General features: G+C 43.1%; 1 protein-coding gene across 1 annotated transcript in view; it reads left to right on the plus strand.

Moving 5' to 3' along the window:
- Window positions 1-3,923: 3,923 nt before the first annotated feature.
- LOC141055876 (uncharacterized) overlaps window positions 3,924-13,390 on the plus strand; it is a 149,376-nt gene continuing 139,909 nt past the window's right edge. The window contains 6 exon segments of the mRNA XM_073552591.1: window positions 3,924-4,160; window positions 4,650-4,794; window positions 4,924-5,103; window positions 5,180-5,303; window positions 5,387-5,487; window positions 5,680-5,776. Coding sequence (XP_073408692.1) covers window positions 4,147-4,160; window positions 4,650-4,794; window positions 4,924-5,103; window positions 5,180-5,303; window positions 5,387-5,487; window positions 5,680-5,776 — 661 coding nt within the window. The 5' untranslated portion in view covers window positions 3,924-4,146.

Raw genomic sequence — 13,390 nt, forward strand, 5'->3', positions numbered from 1 at the left:
GTTCAATGTGCTTACTACACATCTAGGTCAGTTCCCTGAGGTGTCTAGTTTCTAAAATGGTGTCACTTGTGGGGGTTTTTCACTCTTTAGTCACATTTGAAGCTCTCCAAACTTGACATGTCGTCTTCTAATTGTTGCAGCAAATGTTGCATTCAAAAAGTCAAATGGCGCTTCTTCCCTTCCGTGTGCCCAAACAGTGGTTTTCTCCCTCATACGGGGTATTGGTGTACTCATGAGAAATTGCACAACAAATTTTGGGGTCCATTTTTTCCTGTAACCCTTGTCAAAATAAAAAAATTTGCATGTGAGTACTTTTTTTTGTGGGAAAAAAAGTTAAATGTTAATTTTTTTCCACATTACAAAAATTCCTGTGAAGCACCTGAAGGGTTAATTGACTTCTTGAATGTGGTAATGAACACCTTGAGGGTGTTTTGGGTATCTTCTATCATATAGACCCCTCAAAGTGACTTCAAATGTGATGTGGTCCCTAAAAAAAATAGTTTAGTAAATTTTGTTGTAAAAATGAGAGATCGCTGGTCAACTTTTAACCCTTATAACTTCCTAAAAAAAAAAAAAAATTTGGTTCCAAAATTGTGCTGATGTAAACATGTGGGAAATGTTACTTATTAAGTTTTTTGTGTGCCGTATCTCTCTGATTTAAGGACATTAAAATTCAAAGTTGAAAAATTTCAATATTTTCAAAATGTTTGCCAAATTTCCTTTTTGTTTTGCAAATAAACGCAAGCCATATCAAATAAATGTTACCACTAACATGAAGTACAATATGTCATGAGAAAACAATGTCAGAATCACCGGGATCCATGGAAGCGTTCCAGAGTTATTACCTCATAAAGGGACAGTGGTCAGAATTGTAAAAATTGGCTCGGTCATTAAAGGTACTGTCACACTAAGTGATATCGCTAGCAATATCGCTATAACTTGTGACATTATAGCGATATTGCTAGCGATATCGCTGTGTCTGATACTTACCTACGACCGGCTCCCCCGCTGGTTATCGCTGATCGCGCGAGAACGTCCAGGACTGTTTCTCGTCTTCTGCTTCCTGCGGCGCTTCCTGTGGAGAGACGAGCGACCAGCGTGGAGCCGGGCGGGAGGATGCAGGATCGCCTCGTCTGACAGGTAAGTAGCGACCCCCGTCCCCAGCGATGTTGCTGGTGAGATCTGCCTTTGTGGCAGCTCACTAGCGACCACTTAGCGATGTACCAGCGATCCTGACAGCGTCATATCGCTGGTACATCGCTAAGTGTGACAGTACCTTAACATGCAAAGCACCCTAGGGGGTAAAGAGGATAAACAGGTCAGGGATAAAGGATAGGGATTGTGAACCGTGATTTTATTAACCCCTTCATGACCTCCACCATACTAGTACGGCGGAGGTTGCATCTCTTCCTTTGTTGTTGGCTCCGGCGGTGAGCCCACATCAAAGCCAGGACATGTCAGCTGTTTTGTACAGCTGACATGTGCCCGCAATAGCGGCAGGTGGAATCGTGATCCACCTGCCGCTATTAACTAGTTAAATGACGCTGTCAAACTCTGACAGTGGCATTTAACGCGCGCTTCCGGCATTCATTCCAGAAATATGTGCAACGGTGACCCCCGTCACGTGATCGGTGCTCTTAGGCTATGTGCACACGGTGCGGATTCTGCTGCGGATCCGCAGCATCTCAGGCTCTGCAGGTCCGCAGCAGATTTAGGTGCGTTGTACAGTACCATTGTTTTCAATGGTAAACTGAGAAACGCTGTGCACATGCTGCGGATTTTTCCGTAGGTTCAAATCCGCAGCATGTCAATTCTTTGTGCGAATTCCACTGCGGTTTCACACCTACTCCATTGTAGAGGTGATAAACCGCAGGCTAATCCGCAGGTCTTTTGACCTGAAATTTTACCTGCGGATTTTTATAAATCCGCAGGACCAAAATCAACATGTGCACATAGCCTTAGCAATGCTGTAATTCTGCTACATAGAAGCAATCTAAGCATCACCTCTATGTAGCAGAGGCGATTTAGCTATTGCAGCTTCTAGCCTCCAGGAGGCTATTGAAGCATTCCAAATGTTAAAGTAACTTGTTTTTAAAAATATGAAAAAAATTAAAAATATATAAAAATTCAAATCACCCCCCTTTCGCCCCATTCAAAATAAAATAAAAACATTCAAACGTGGACATATTTGGTATCGCCGTGTTTAGAATTGCCCAATCTATTGATTAAAAAAAAAGGATTAACCTGATTGCTAAACGGCGTAGTGAAAAAAAAAATCAAAACGCCAGAATTACTTTTTTGGTCACCGTGGCATTGCATTAAAGTGCAATAACGGGCGATCAAAATATCGTATCTGCACAAATGTGGTATCATTAAAAATGGCTCGGCGCACAAAAAATAAGCCCTTACCGAACCTGAGATCACGAACAATGGAGACGACACAGGTCTCGGAAAATGGCGCTTTTTTTTTTTTTTTAATAAAGTTTGGAATTTTTTTTTACCACGTAGATAAAAGAGAACCTAGACAGGTTTGGTGTCTATGAATTCGAAATGACCTGGAGAATCATAATGGCAGGTCAGTTATAGCATTTAGTGAACCTAGCATAAAAGCCAAACAAAAAAAACAAGTGTGGGATTGCACTTTTTTTTTTGCAATTTCACTTCTCTTGGAATTGTTTCCCATTTTCTAATTCATGACATGGTAAAACCAATGGTGTCTTTCAAAAGTACAACTCATCTCGCAAAAAATAAGCCTCCCATGGCCATATAGACGGAAAAATAGTTATGGCTCTGGGAAGAAGGGGAGCCAAAAACGCAAAAGAGCTGCAGCGTGAAGGGGTGAATCACTCTACAGATATAATCCTCCATCCTTTTTTAAGAAAAAAACCCCACAATGGTTAGAGGTGGAGGGCCGAATACGACCCTGAGGCTGGGGTCACACTGGCGAGGATTACAGCCGAGTGAGAGGCGTTAAAAGTACGCATTACACACGGACCAATGATTCTCTATGGGGTCACTCGCACCAGCCGTGTATTTCTCATCCGTATTCTACGGTCCGTGCCAATCGCAGCATGCTGTGATTGTCAGAGTACTACGCCCGTAGTACGCCAATGCAAGTCTATGGGTGCGCAAAAAATACGGATTACACACGGACCACACATGTGACTTGCGAGAAATACGCACCCGGTGTCTTTTAGCAAAGCCGGCAATTCAGTGCGCGATACAGTAAACTCACACTGACAGGTTTAAAAACGAATGAATAGATATAGACACATAGAATACATATATATATATGCATTCTATGTGTCTATATCTGTTCTTTGGTTTCTGTTATAAACCCTGTCATAGGGCTCCATTATATGTCCATTTTGCAAGCCTGCGAGAAATTCTCGCCATACGGATGCAGACATGCGCAAAATACGCGACCACACCTTGATTACGGATGACATACGGAGCACTATTTAGGGGTCTGTCATCCGTATTACGCATGTAAAATACTGACCGTATTTTGCGTCGGTTAGTGTGACCCCGGCCTTAGCCGGACTCTGAATATAGTCTCTCAAGGCCGCCCTCCCTGGAAGGGGTTAAATGAGATTTTGGCATTTTCGCTCCTGGTATGGAGTCGATAGCACAATCATATGCCGCCATATAGCAGCCGTCCGGTATCTGGTGATAATTCCCTGATGTGTGGGGTCTATTTGGCTCCAAGCAGAGAAATCACACGTTACATTCCACTCATAACACGGTGTAGAAAAGGCGGCGCGGGGGAATTGTGCCAGTAGTGAGGGGCAATAATGGCGGGAATGTCACTGACTGAGGAGAAGTCTCCATATCATGTGACCCCTGATGACTCCTCCCCTCCTGTGACCTCATCACAGGTCCTGTGCGCACAGAGCAGCCATATATGTGGAGTGCGGCTCTGCGGGTGGAGGTAGGTGCTGGAGATTCCCCATTACTGGGTGTGGGGGACATTAACCCCTTCAGCACTGAGACTCTTTTGGGGTCTTTGTTGCCACTTTATAAGAATCATAACGTTTCTGTGCTGTTTCCTGTAATAGATACATACGACCCAACTATGGGAGACAGGAAGGGAGGAAACGGATTGTTCTCATAGTACAGGGCCCCACACAGTTTAATGCCCCCATTATGCCCTTTATGCAGTAAGTGTGATGCCCCCCATACAGTATAATGTTCCCCCAGTACCATCACCCCCACACACACAGTGTAATGCCCCATTATGCCCCCATACAGTATAATGTTCCCCAGTACCATCCTCCCCACACACAGTAAGCTATTACAATTTCCACCCACACTATTCTACCACCCACCACCTAGTATATAAATCCTCCCTTCCCCCATTCCTGGATCAGGTTCCCAGGTCTGGAGATGTGGCCCCGGGCCGGTGCTATAGATGTATGAGGGGCTGTAATCTGTGGTATGATGTGTACATGTAATGGAGACATTTTAGGAGCAGATTATCCCAGAAATAGAAATGTTTATCTTTTTAGTGAATGTAGCTGGATGTAAGTCTAGCTGTTCATTCATAAATATAACATCTCCTTATATGTTTCCCCTTATTATCTCCAGTAATTGTATTATTATATGGGATTGTTTATGATGTTATATCGGCTCATCTTCTTCACATTCAGGTTCCTACAATTTTGGATCTTTTCAGTGGAGATCAACTATATTGAGAGAACTTTTCTGATTTACTCATGTAGCATGGACAATAACAAAATGGCGGAGAGGATATTACACCTCACCCTAGAGATCCTCTTCCGGCTTACTGGAGAGGTGAGAGATTCTGATGACGTCACATTACATCATTCTTATCTATGGGAATAACAGATGGACAGAACTGGAGAGGTGAGGACTCTGGAAATGTCTGTAGTGAGATTTATTAATGTGTCTCTCCATAACCAGGATTACACAGTAGTGAAGAAGACCTCTAGTGAGCGCTGTCAGGACCCTGTGTCTGAGGGATGGGGAAGACCCCTGAGCCCAATCACGGGGCCTCCACCTCACCCCCTAATACATGAGGACATCAATGACCAGAAGATCCTAGAACTCACCTACAAGATGATTGAGCTGATGACTGGAGAGGTGACACTGCTGGGAATGCTGGGACATTACACAGTAATGAAGGGATGGGGGGTGACGGTATCATTGTATCTGTCAGGTTCCCATAAGGTGTCAGGATGTTGCCGTCTATTTCTCCATGGAGGAGTGGGAGTATTTAAAAGAACACAAAGATGTGTTCAAGGACGTCATGATGGAGGCTCCCCAGCCCCTCACATCACCAGGTAATAGACAGGACTAAATACACACGGCCTATAATTATCTGTATGTAAAGAATGAATTCAGTCCCTGTATGTTTTTCCTCCAGGTCTATCCAGTAAGAGGACAACAACACCGGAGAGATGTCCCCGTCGTCTTCTATCACAGGACTTTGAGCAAGAAGATCCCAGTGCTCCTCAGGATCATCAGGTAGATGGAGAGAAGGTGTCATGAGATCTCCCCTATGATGTGTAGACGGCTGTGAAGGTCTTGTGTTCAGTCTTGTTTTATCCACCAGTATTATATGTTTTATACTTGTGTAATGAGAACGGTGGAGATGGCAGGATTAGAGCTGATCATAGATGTGACTTCTCCATCTGTCTGTGACTTTTACAATGTTAGTTTCAGGTTGAAGATCTGACCCATATTAATACTACAGAGTCATATGTGAGGAGTGATGAGTGGTGTAAAGAGGAGATTTCTACATATGACTACCCAGGTGAGTAGCAACCACTAAATACAGAGCCACAGATTCTTCTCATTTGCCGGCTGTGGCTGCTTTATTGGTCATGTAGTCCAGCCATATCAGAATTCCTTGATAACCATTTTGTCTCTAGATCAGACCTGGGCAAACTGCGGCCCACGGGCCACATCCGGCCCCCTGAGTGTTCCTGTGCAGCCCACTGACACAGCGGGAGGCTGGAGTCCTCTCCTTTTTATGTGATAGTTAACCCTTGCCACCCTGTTTGCTCCCAGCTTGTACTGTTGTATGTCCTGTCCAGGACAGGTAAGGGTTAACTCCCCCATAGTGCTCCCCCTATAATCTGTGGCTTATCACATCCACTCCATAGACTGCAATAAGGATTCCCACCCCCTGCCTGTCAGCTCCTGCCCCATATGTGATGTGGATCTCTGCATGTGGAGTAGAGGTGGGAGAAAAACTTTTTTCCAATGTTCCCAATTTATTGCTTGATCAACTGCTATTACGTGTTACGATAAGTTCATTGCCACAAGTATTATCAGGCTATGCAAAGAAACAAAATAATTTGTTCAGCTCACCCCTCAGCAATTTCTGTGGAACGCAGCAAATCCGAGCAAGGACACATCTCTGCCAGAACGTCTTGAAAATGTTTCAAAAAGAAGAAGGGTCCAGTTCCAGGAATAAAATCTAATGCATTCAGATTCTCTCTGGGCAATCTCCACATGGTAACCCTATGCTAGGGTATACCATAAAGATGATTATAGCAGCCATGTCAATGTTTTAGTGATATTAATAAAGTTATTGGATTTTGTTCCTGGAGTTGGACCTTTCTTCTTTTTGAAACATTGTCAGGCTGTGTTTACACAACTAAAACCAACGGAAAAAAACAATGTGTGTATATACCCTGATGAAAATAAATAAGTGAAAAAGCAAGTGCATTAAATAACATAGGGTACTTGGTAAACACTATTTTGATCAAAAAAGTATAAAGCTGTCCCACCACGGCAAGGTGTACCCATTTGAGACAGTAACTACACTAAGGCCGGGGTCACACTGGCGAGGAAAACGCCCGAGTGAAGGCGCTAAAAGCACGCATTACACACGGACCAATGATTCCCTATGGGGTCCCTCGCACCAGCCGTATATTTCTCATCCGTATTCTACGGTCCGTGCCAATCGCAGCATGCTGGGACTGTCAGCGTACTACATCCGTAATACGCCAATGCAAGTCTATGGGTGCGCAAAAAATACGGATTACACACGGACCACACATGTGACTTGCGAGAAATACGCACCCGGTGTCTTTTAGCAAAGCCGGCAATTCAGTGCGCTATACAGTAAACTCACACTGACAGGTTTAATAAAGAAAGAAAGAATAGATATAGACACATAGAATACCGTACATATATATATATATATATATGCATTCTATGTGTCTATATTCTTTGGTTTCTGTTAGAAACCCTGTCATAGGGCTCCATTATATGTCCATTTTGCAAGCCTGCGAGAAAATCTCGCCATACGGATTACATACGGATGCTGACATGCGCAAAATACGCGACCACACCTTGATTACGGATGACATACGGAGCACTGTTTAGGGGCCATTCATCCGTATTACGCATGTAAAATACTGACCGTATTTTGCGTCGGTTAGTGTGACCCCGGCCTTACGGTTAAAACCTACCTAGCGTGAATAGTGGCAGAGTCTCTGGGTCCCAAACGGACACTCAGCTTCAGAGGGACTATAAATGAACTACACAGCTCAGTAGAAAAGAGGCCACACCTTATTTGTTCTGAATACAAAAATGCTGAAGAAAAACAAAAAAAACTGAACTGGAGTAGACTTGAATGACATGCATGATGTAAAAGCATGTTCACACTGGCCATAAAAGCAAGCAAAACCAAAGGTAAAAAACAATGTATGTATGTTTTTTTTTTTCCTTATGTTTTCACAACTGTAATATTTGTCCAAGTGCTGTCCGTGAGAAAAAAATAAACCCGACTTCACACAGAGCACTAGGAGCAATGTTATGGAATTGAGCTATTTACGGTAGAATACAGCTTGAAAATGTCTGTATGAGAAATGTCACAGCACCCATCGGTCTCTTCTGTATTTCGGATCAGACTTGCCTGTTGAAGTCTATGTGTGTGCAAAAATAAAAAAAAATTGGATGCCATATGAGTCATCCATATAGCATCCGATTTTTACGAATACATTTCTATTACTAACACAGGACATGAAAGATGTATATCTTTGTACCGTGTTAGCCAGTAGATAGAAGAATATTTAGAATTGAGAGTCCTCAGTTGGTTGATACCTTTTAATGGCTAACTGAAAATTAGCCATTAAAAGGTATCAACCACTGAGGACTCTCAATTCTAAATATTCTTCTAACACAGGACACTGTATTTCTTCTTTAAATTTGTATTCACTTCTGATGTATAAAAATGGATGCCGTACAGATGACAATACAGATGGAAAGTCGTCTTTTTCTGGATAAAAATAACAATTTTTTTTTTATGCGTTCATGTAAACTTCATCACATAAGTAACTGCTTTTTATAAAGTGACAAAATTAATATTATGCAAAATTAAAGGGGTGATTCGAAACCAAAGGTGACTTTCATATTAAATAATCTAATCACTTTTCTAATATATGTCAGTTAAAAAATGTCTACCATTCTCTCTTTACTCTAACCTCCTGTCTGCTTGTGCTTTTTTTTTTTTTAACTTCCAATGACATTTGTTTGAGAATCCCAGTGCATTTTGGGGTACTCACATGGGACATCATCAGGGGGCAGAGGCTGCTTTCCCCACCATGAAATAAAGCATCATCTGTTTCAGAGACTGGATTGATCCCTGTCGGGTCATTTCATCTCCTTAGAGCCAGCAAGGGAGCGCACTGTCACTATGCATTCAAAGGAATATATCATTAGAAGCTCATACTGAGTATGCATCAGAATTTACAACCGACGCAATAGCAGGGGAGCAGGACTATCCGAGCCTCCAAAACAGACATCACTGATGGCGCCTCATTTCAGAGAGGGCGCAGAGGCTGTGGCAGTGTCCGCAGCGTCTGCCCCCTGATGACAGGTTATTCGAGTATCCCAGCATGCACTGTTGAATCTCAAACAAAATGTCATGGGACGTAAAAAAAAAAAAAAAAAGTCAGAATGTAGAGGGTACGTTAGGGAATTTTTCTTTGAAGTATATTAGAAAACAAGATTAGATTATTACACTGAATAAATATACATTTAATATGAATTTCACCTTTGGTTTCGGACCGCCCTTTAAGTTCAGCCGATTGGTTCGGCCCTCCACTGTAGTGCCAGTTTCTCACATGGCCCCTTGGGAAAATTAATTGCCCACCCCTGCTCTAGATCACAACTTTCACTCCCCCGCCCTCCGAAACTTGTTTACTTTGCACATTTGAAATTTTATAGAAATTTAAAGCCTAGATAATCCACCTACCCCCTGGGATGAGAACACACTGACCCTTACCTGCCCAGATCTGTATACTACAAAGCCAAATGACAGCGTACTTAGAATGTACCAACAAGATAGAAAAAATCTTGAACAAAAAATATGATGGTCCTGTAATAGAAAGCGGAGGGTAATGATGGTGTTGGCTTCCTAGAACCCTGATATTTTATTGGATGAATCTCCCTTCTCTTCCTTCTGTGCTGCTGAATGTGCTCATATGGTCCCTACAAGCCCAGGTCCAGGCTTTCTGGCCAAACTTCGCTATTAGGTCAACAACATTAAATGTGCAGTGAGGCCAAGTGTGAATTTCTGTGCAATAACAACAGAGTTTCCCTTTATCCTGATGTTTTAATTTCTTTTAAAACCAACTAACCTCAAGAAGGATTGCGATAAACTACAGGAAAAACATTACACCTGTGCCATGATATATCTCTAAGCTGTGCATGGCTGATGGCTGTAATATACATTTACTCACACCTGCAGGAGATGTGTTGGCATGGCTCGAGCCCTGGTTTCATGGACTCACTCCACTTTTACGTCTTTGGCGCCATTTTCAATTTTTGCGACAACAGCCTCCTGCAGCACTACTACAGAGGGCAGCAGGACACAGAGTGTAAACTCACAATCTTCGGGATCACTATCAGCCAACAGCTCCCATCCCTTCTAGTTCGGGCAGCACATTACACATTTCGGTTTCACAGTCCCAGTCAGCTGCCATCTCCATACTGATCACTTCCAGATCACAAGCTTTTAAGCTGCAGGGGTCCATCCTGCCGCCACTACGCCAAGTGTAACAAGGGCGAACAGGGGAGGGTATTCAGAACCGGGTTCTTAAAGGCACAGTACAGTCCACTGAGCCTTCTGACAGCGAGAACTCCCCTGGTCCCTTGCACATAGTCAGATGAGACTCACACAATCTTTCTCACGACATACCTTGTTCTTGCTCCAACCGCAGTAGTTCAGGCAAATCAAAGGTAGATGAGGCAAATGTGTCCAACAGGGAAAACAGAGAACTTTTATTGGAACAAGTTGATGAGAATAAGATGTCAAACAAAAGTACACCACTGGATCACTGCTCTCCCTGACGCTGTCTGCGATCATACCCACAACGGTCGCAGAAGCTGAAAGTCACAACAAAGCACACGCTGAAATCTGGGTGCCTGAGACCCCCTCAGCGTGGGGCCCTCCTATAGTCCTGGAGACCCGTCGTGCAAGCTGTAAGTCCCTTTTTCTCAGTCCTGTAGGATCCAGGCCAACAGTTCCCTCTTGTCTGGAGGCCTGGCAGTGCCCTGTTGTATATGCATCTGTCCTGTCCGACGTCCCAGGCAGTTCTGGAGGGAAAGCAGCAGCTTCCCCCTCACCTCGTGGCTGTAATTCCAGCCCACAGTAGTTAACTATCGCTTTCCCTAACTGTATAGACATCATTGAATACAGTGAACACATTACTGTTACGCTGCAGCACTGCAGGTAAGTGCAGAGTAGCGCAATCTACATTAGATGGCAGCAGAGTGGAGAGAGGGCTGAAATCCTGCTCAGAGCAGACCAGCAGAACTGCAGGGAGGCTACTGCCAGGTGGCAGCAGAATAGTCAGACAAGCCAGGTCGATACCAGAGAGTAGTGTAGTACGAAGGGGAATCCCAAACACAATCAGAGGAGCGCCAAAAGGTCAGTACCAGTTCATAGCAGAACTACCAGAAGGAAGAGTTAGAATCAGGTCAGAGCCAAAGAAGAGTCAAGTACCAGGAGATACAAACACACAGGGACACACAGAGTTGGGACAGGTAAGAGAGGAGTGAACAGACATGGATAAATTCAGGTAAACGCAGCAGGACAACTCAGGGTTTCACCAGAGCCAGCTACACACTCCGTAGGCAGGAAATATAACTGGTACTGCCTGCAGGATGCAGCGCAGAGAAATAGCAGACCCGACCCAGGAACAAGGCAGAGAAAGTTAACCCCCGACATGACCGGACCGGGAAAGGAGAGACCATACCCAAAACCCATTCTGGATCATGACAATTACTTTTACAGATACATAACATATACAACACAATAATAAATAAATGTTTGAAGACTTCCATTGAAGGAGAACTCGCCACTTCTCGTGGCAGCCTGTTCCACTCATTGATCACTCTAACTGTCAAAAAGTTTTTTCTGATATCTAATCTGTGTCTCCTCCCATTCAGTTTCATCCCATTGCTTCTAGTCTTTCCTTGTGCAAATGAGAATAAAGATGATCATTCTACAATGTGACAGCCCTTTAGATATTTGTAGACAGCTATTAAGTCTCCTCTCAGTCTTCTCTTTTGCAAACTAAACATTCCCAAATCCTGCAACCTTTCCTCATAAGACAGGGTTTGCAGACCGGTCACCATTCTGGTCGCTCTTTTCTGAACTTGCTCCAGTTTGTTGATGTCTTTTTTAAAATGTGCCCAAAACTGGACACAATATTCCAGGTGAGGTCTGACCAAAGAGGAGTAGAGGGAAATAATGACTTCACGTGATCTAGACTGTATGCTTCTGTTAATACATCCTAGAATTGCATTTGCCTTTTTTGCTGCTGCATCACACTGTTGACTCATAGTCTGTGATCTATTAGTATACCCAAGTCTTTTTCACATGTGCTGTTGCTTAGCCCTATTCCTCCCATTCTGTATATGCTTTTTTCATTCTTATTGCCCAGATGTAGTACTTTGGTTTTTAACAGGGAAAAATGCATTCTGTTAGTTGCCTCCCACTGCTCCAGTTTATTTATATCTTTTTGAATCCTCTCTCTCTCTTCTCTAGTATTAGCTATCCCTCCTAGCTTTGTGTCATCAGCAAATATAATCAGTTTACCCTCAATTCCTTCATCTAAATCGTTGATAAAGATGTTGAACAATACAGGGCCCAGGACAGAGCCCTGTGGTACCCCACTTGAGACATTCTTCCAACTGGATGTGCAGCCATTTACGACCACTCTTTGGGTCCAATCACTAAGCCAGTTATGAATCCACCTAACAGTTGCCTTACTCCAGAGAGGTTTCACCACTAGTTACTCATTTTTTCTCTGATTAAGACTGTTGAGTTTGATCATTTCAGTAGATGTTATTGTCTGTACTCAGTTTTTTAATACAGTATATATTACCCAAAATACTCTAACTTGACCACTTCCCACAGTCAGTTCTCTGTTCCTAATCAGGGCCCATTTTTTTTATATCTGATGTGTGTCACTTTATGTGGTGATAACTTTGGATGCTTCTTCTGATTCCAGTGATTCTGAAATAATTACTTTATATTTCTGGTAATTATAGGTTTAATATATTTTGTGTTTATTTTTGAAAACACCTGAAAATTGCCAGGTTTGACAAAAATACATTGAAAAGTTTGGTTCGGGTCCGAACTTGACCTAGAATTTGACCCTGAACCTGAACTCAATAGAAGTTAATCGGGACCTGAACTTCGGTGTTTTAAAATGGCTGTAAAATGGTCATAGTCAGGACTAGGGGGCTGCAAAAGAAAGCTACAAGGGGGGTTAGAGCAGGACAATTGTCCTGCAAACAAATGTGGATAGAGGAATGATTTAAAGTAAGACAGAATAAAAAAAAAAGAAAAAATAACAATCTTGAACAAGGAGGCGGAGGCTCAGGCTCAAGTGGAGAATGTGAAGGAGGTAGAAGTGGTGGTGTAGATGGAAGAGGCAGGGCAGGAGGTATCCAACACAGTTTTAGTGGAGTTTTCTTGTTTTAGTAAGTAAACAGTCTTAAGGAACATATATTGAAATAGTTCCAGAAAAACATAATTGCATTATATATATATATATATATATATATATATATATATTTATTATATGCTGTACTTATATACCGTATTTTTCGGACTATAAGACGCACCCCAAATTTTCAGAGGAAAAATAGGGAAAAAAATTAATGCGTCAAATGAGGGTCCGTCTTACAGTCCGAATTATTCAGCTTACCTGGGGGGTAGGGTGTGATATGGAGCGCTGGTGGAGTGGGGTCACAGGAGGTGGTCTGGCTCATCCCTGGCTGGTGCAGCAGGTTCGGTGGTGTGGGGGCTCTGCCATTTTGTGAAAGCCCCCACACATCCATCTTAGGCTGATGGGCGGCGATTTGGCAGATGATCGGTGGTGCGGGGCTCCTCCGGCAT

Source organism: Dendrobates tinctorius, unplaced genomic scaffold (assembly GCF_039654945.1).
Source record: "Dendrobates tinctorius isolate UK_male_01 unplaced genomic scaffold, ASM3965494v1 ptg000192l, whole genome shotgun sequence".
Classification (NCBI taxonomy): Eukaryota; Metazoa; Chordata; class Amphibia; order Anura; family Dendrobatidae; genus Dendrobates; species Dendrobates tinctorius.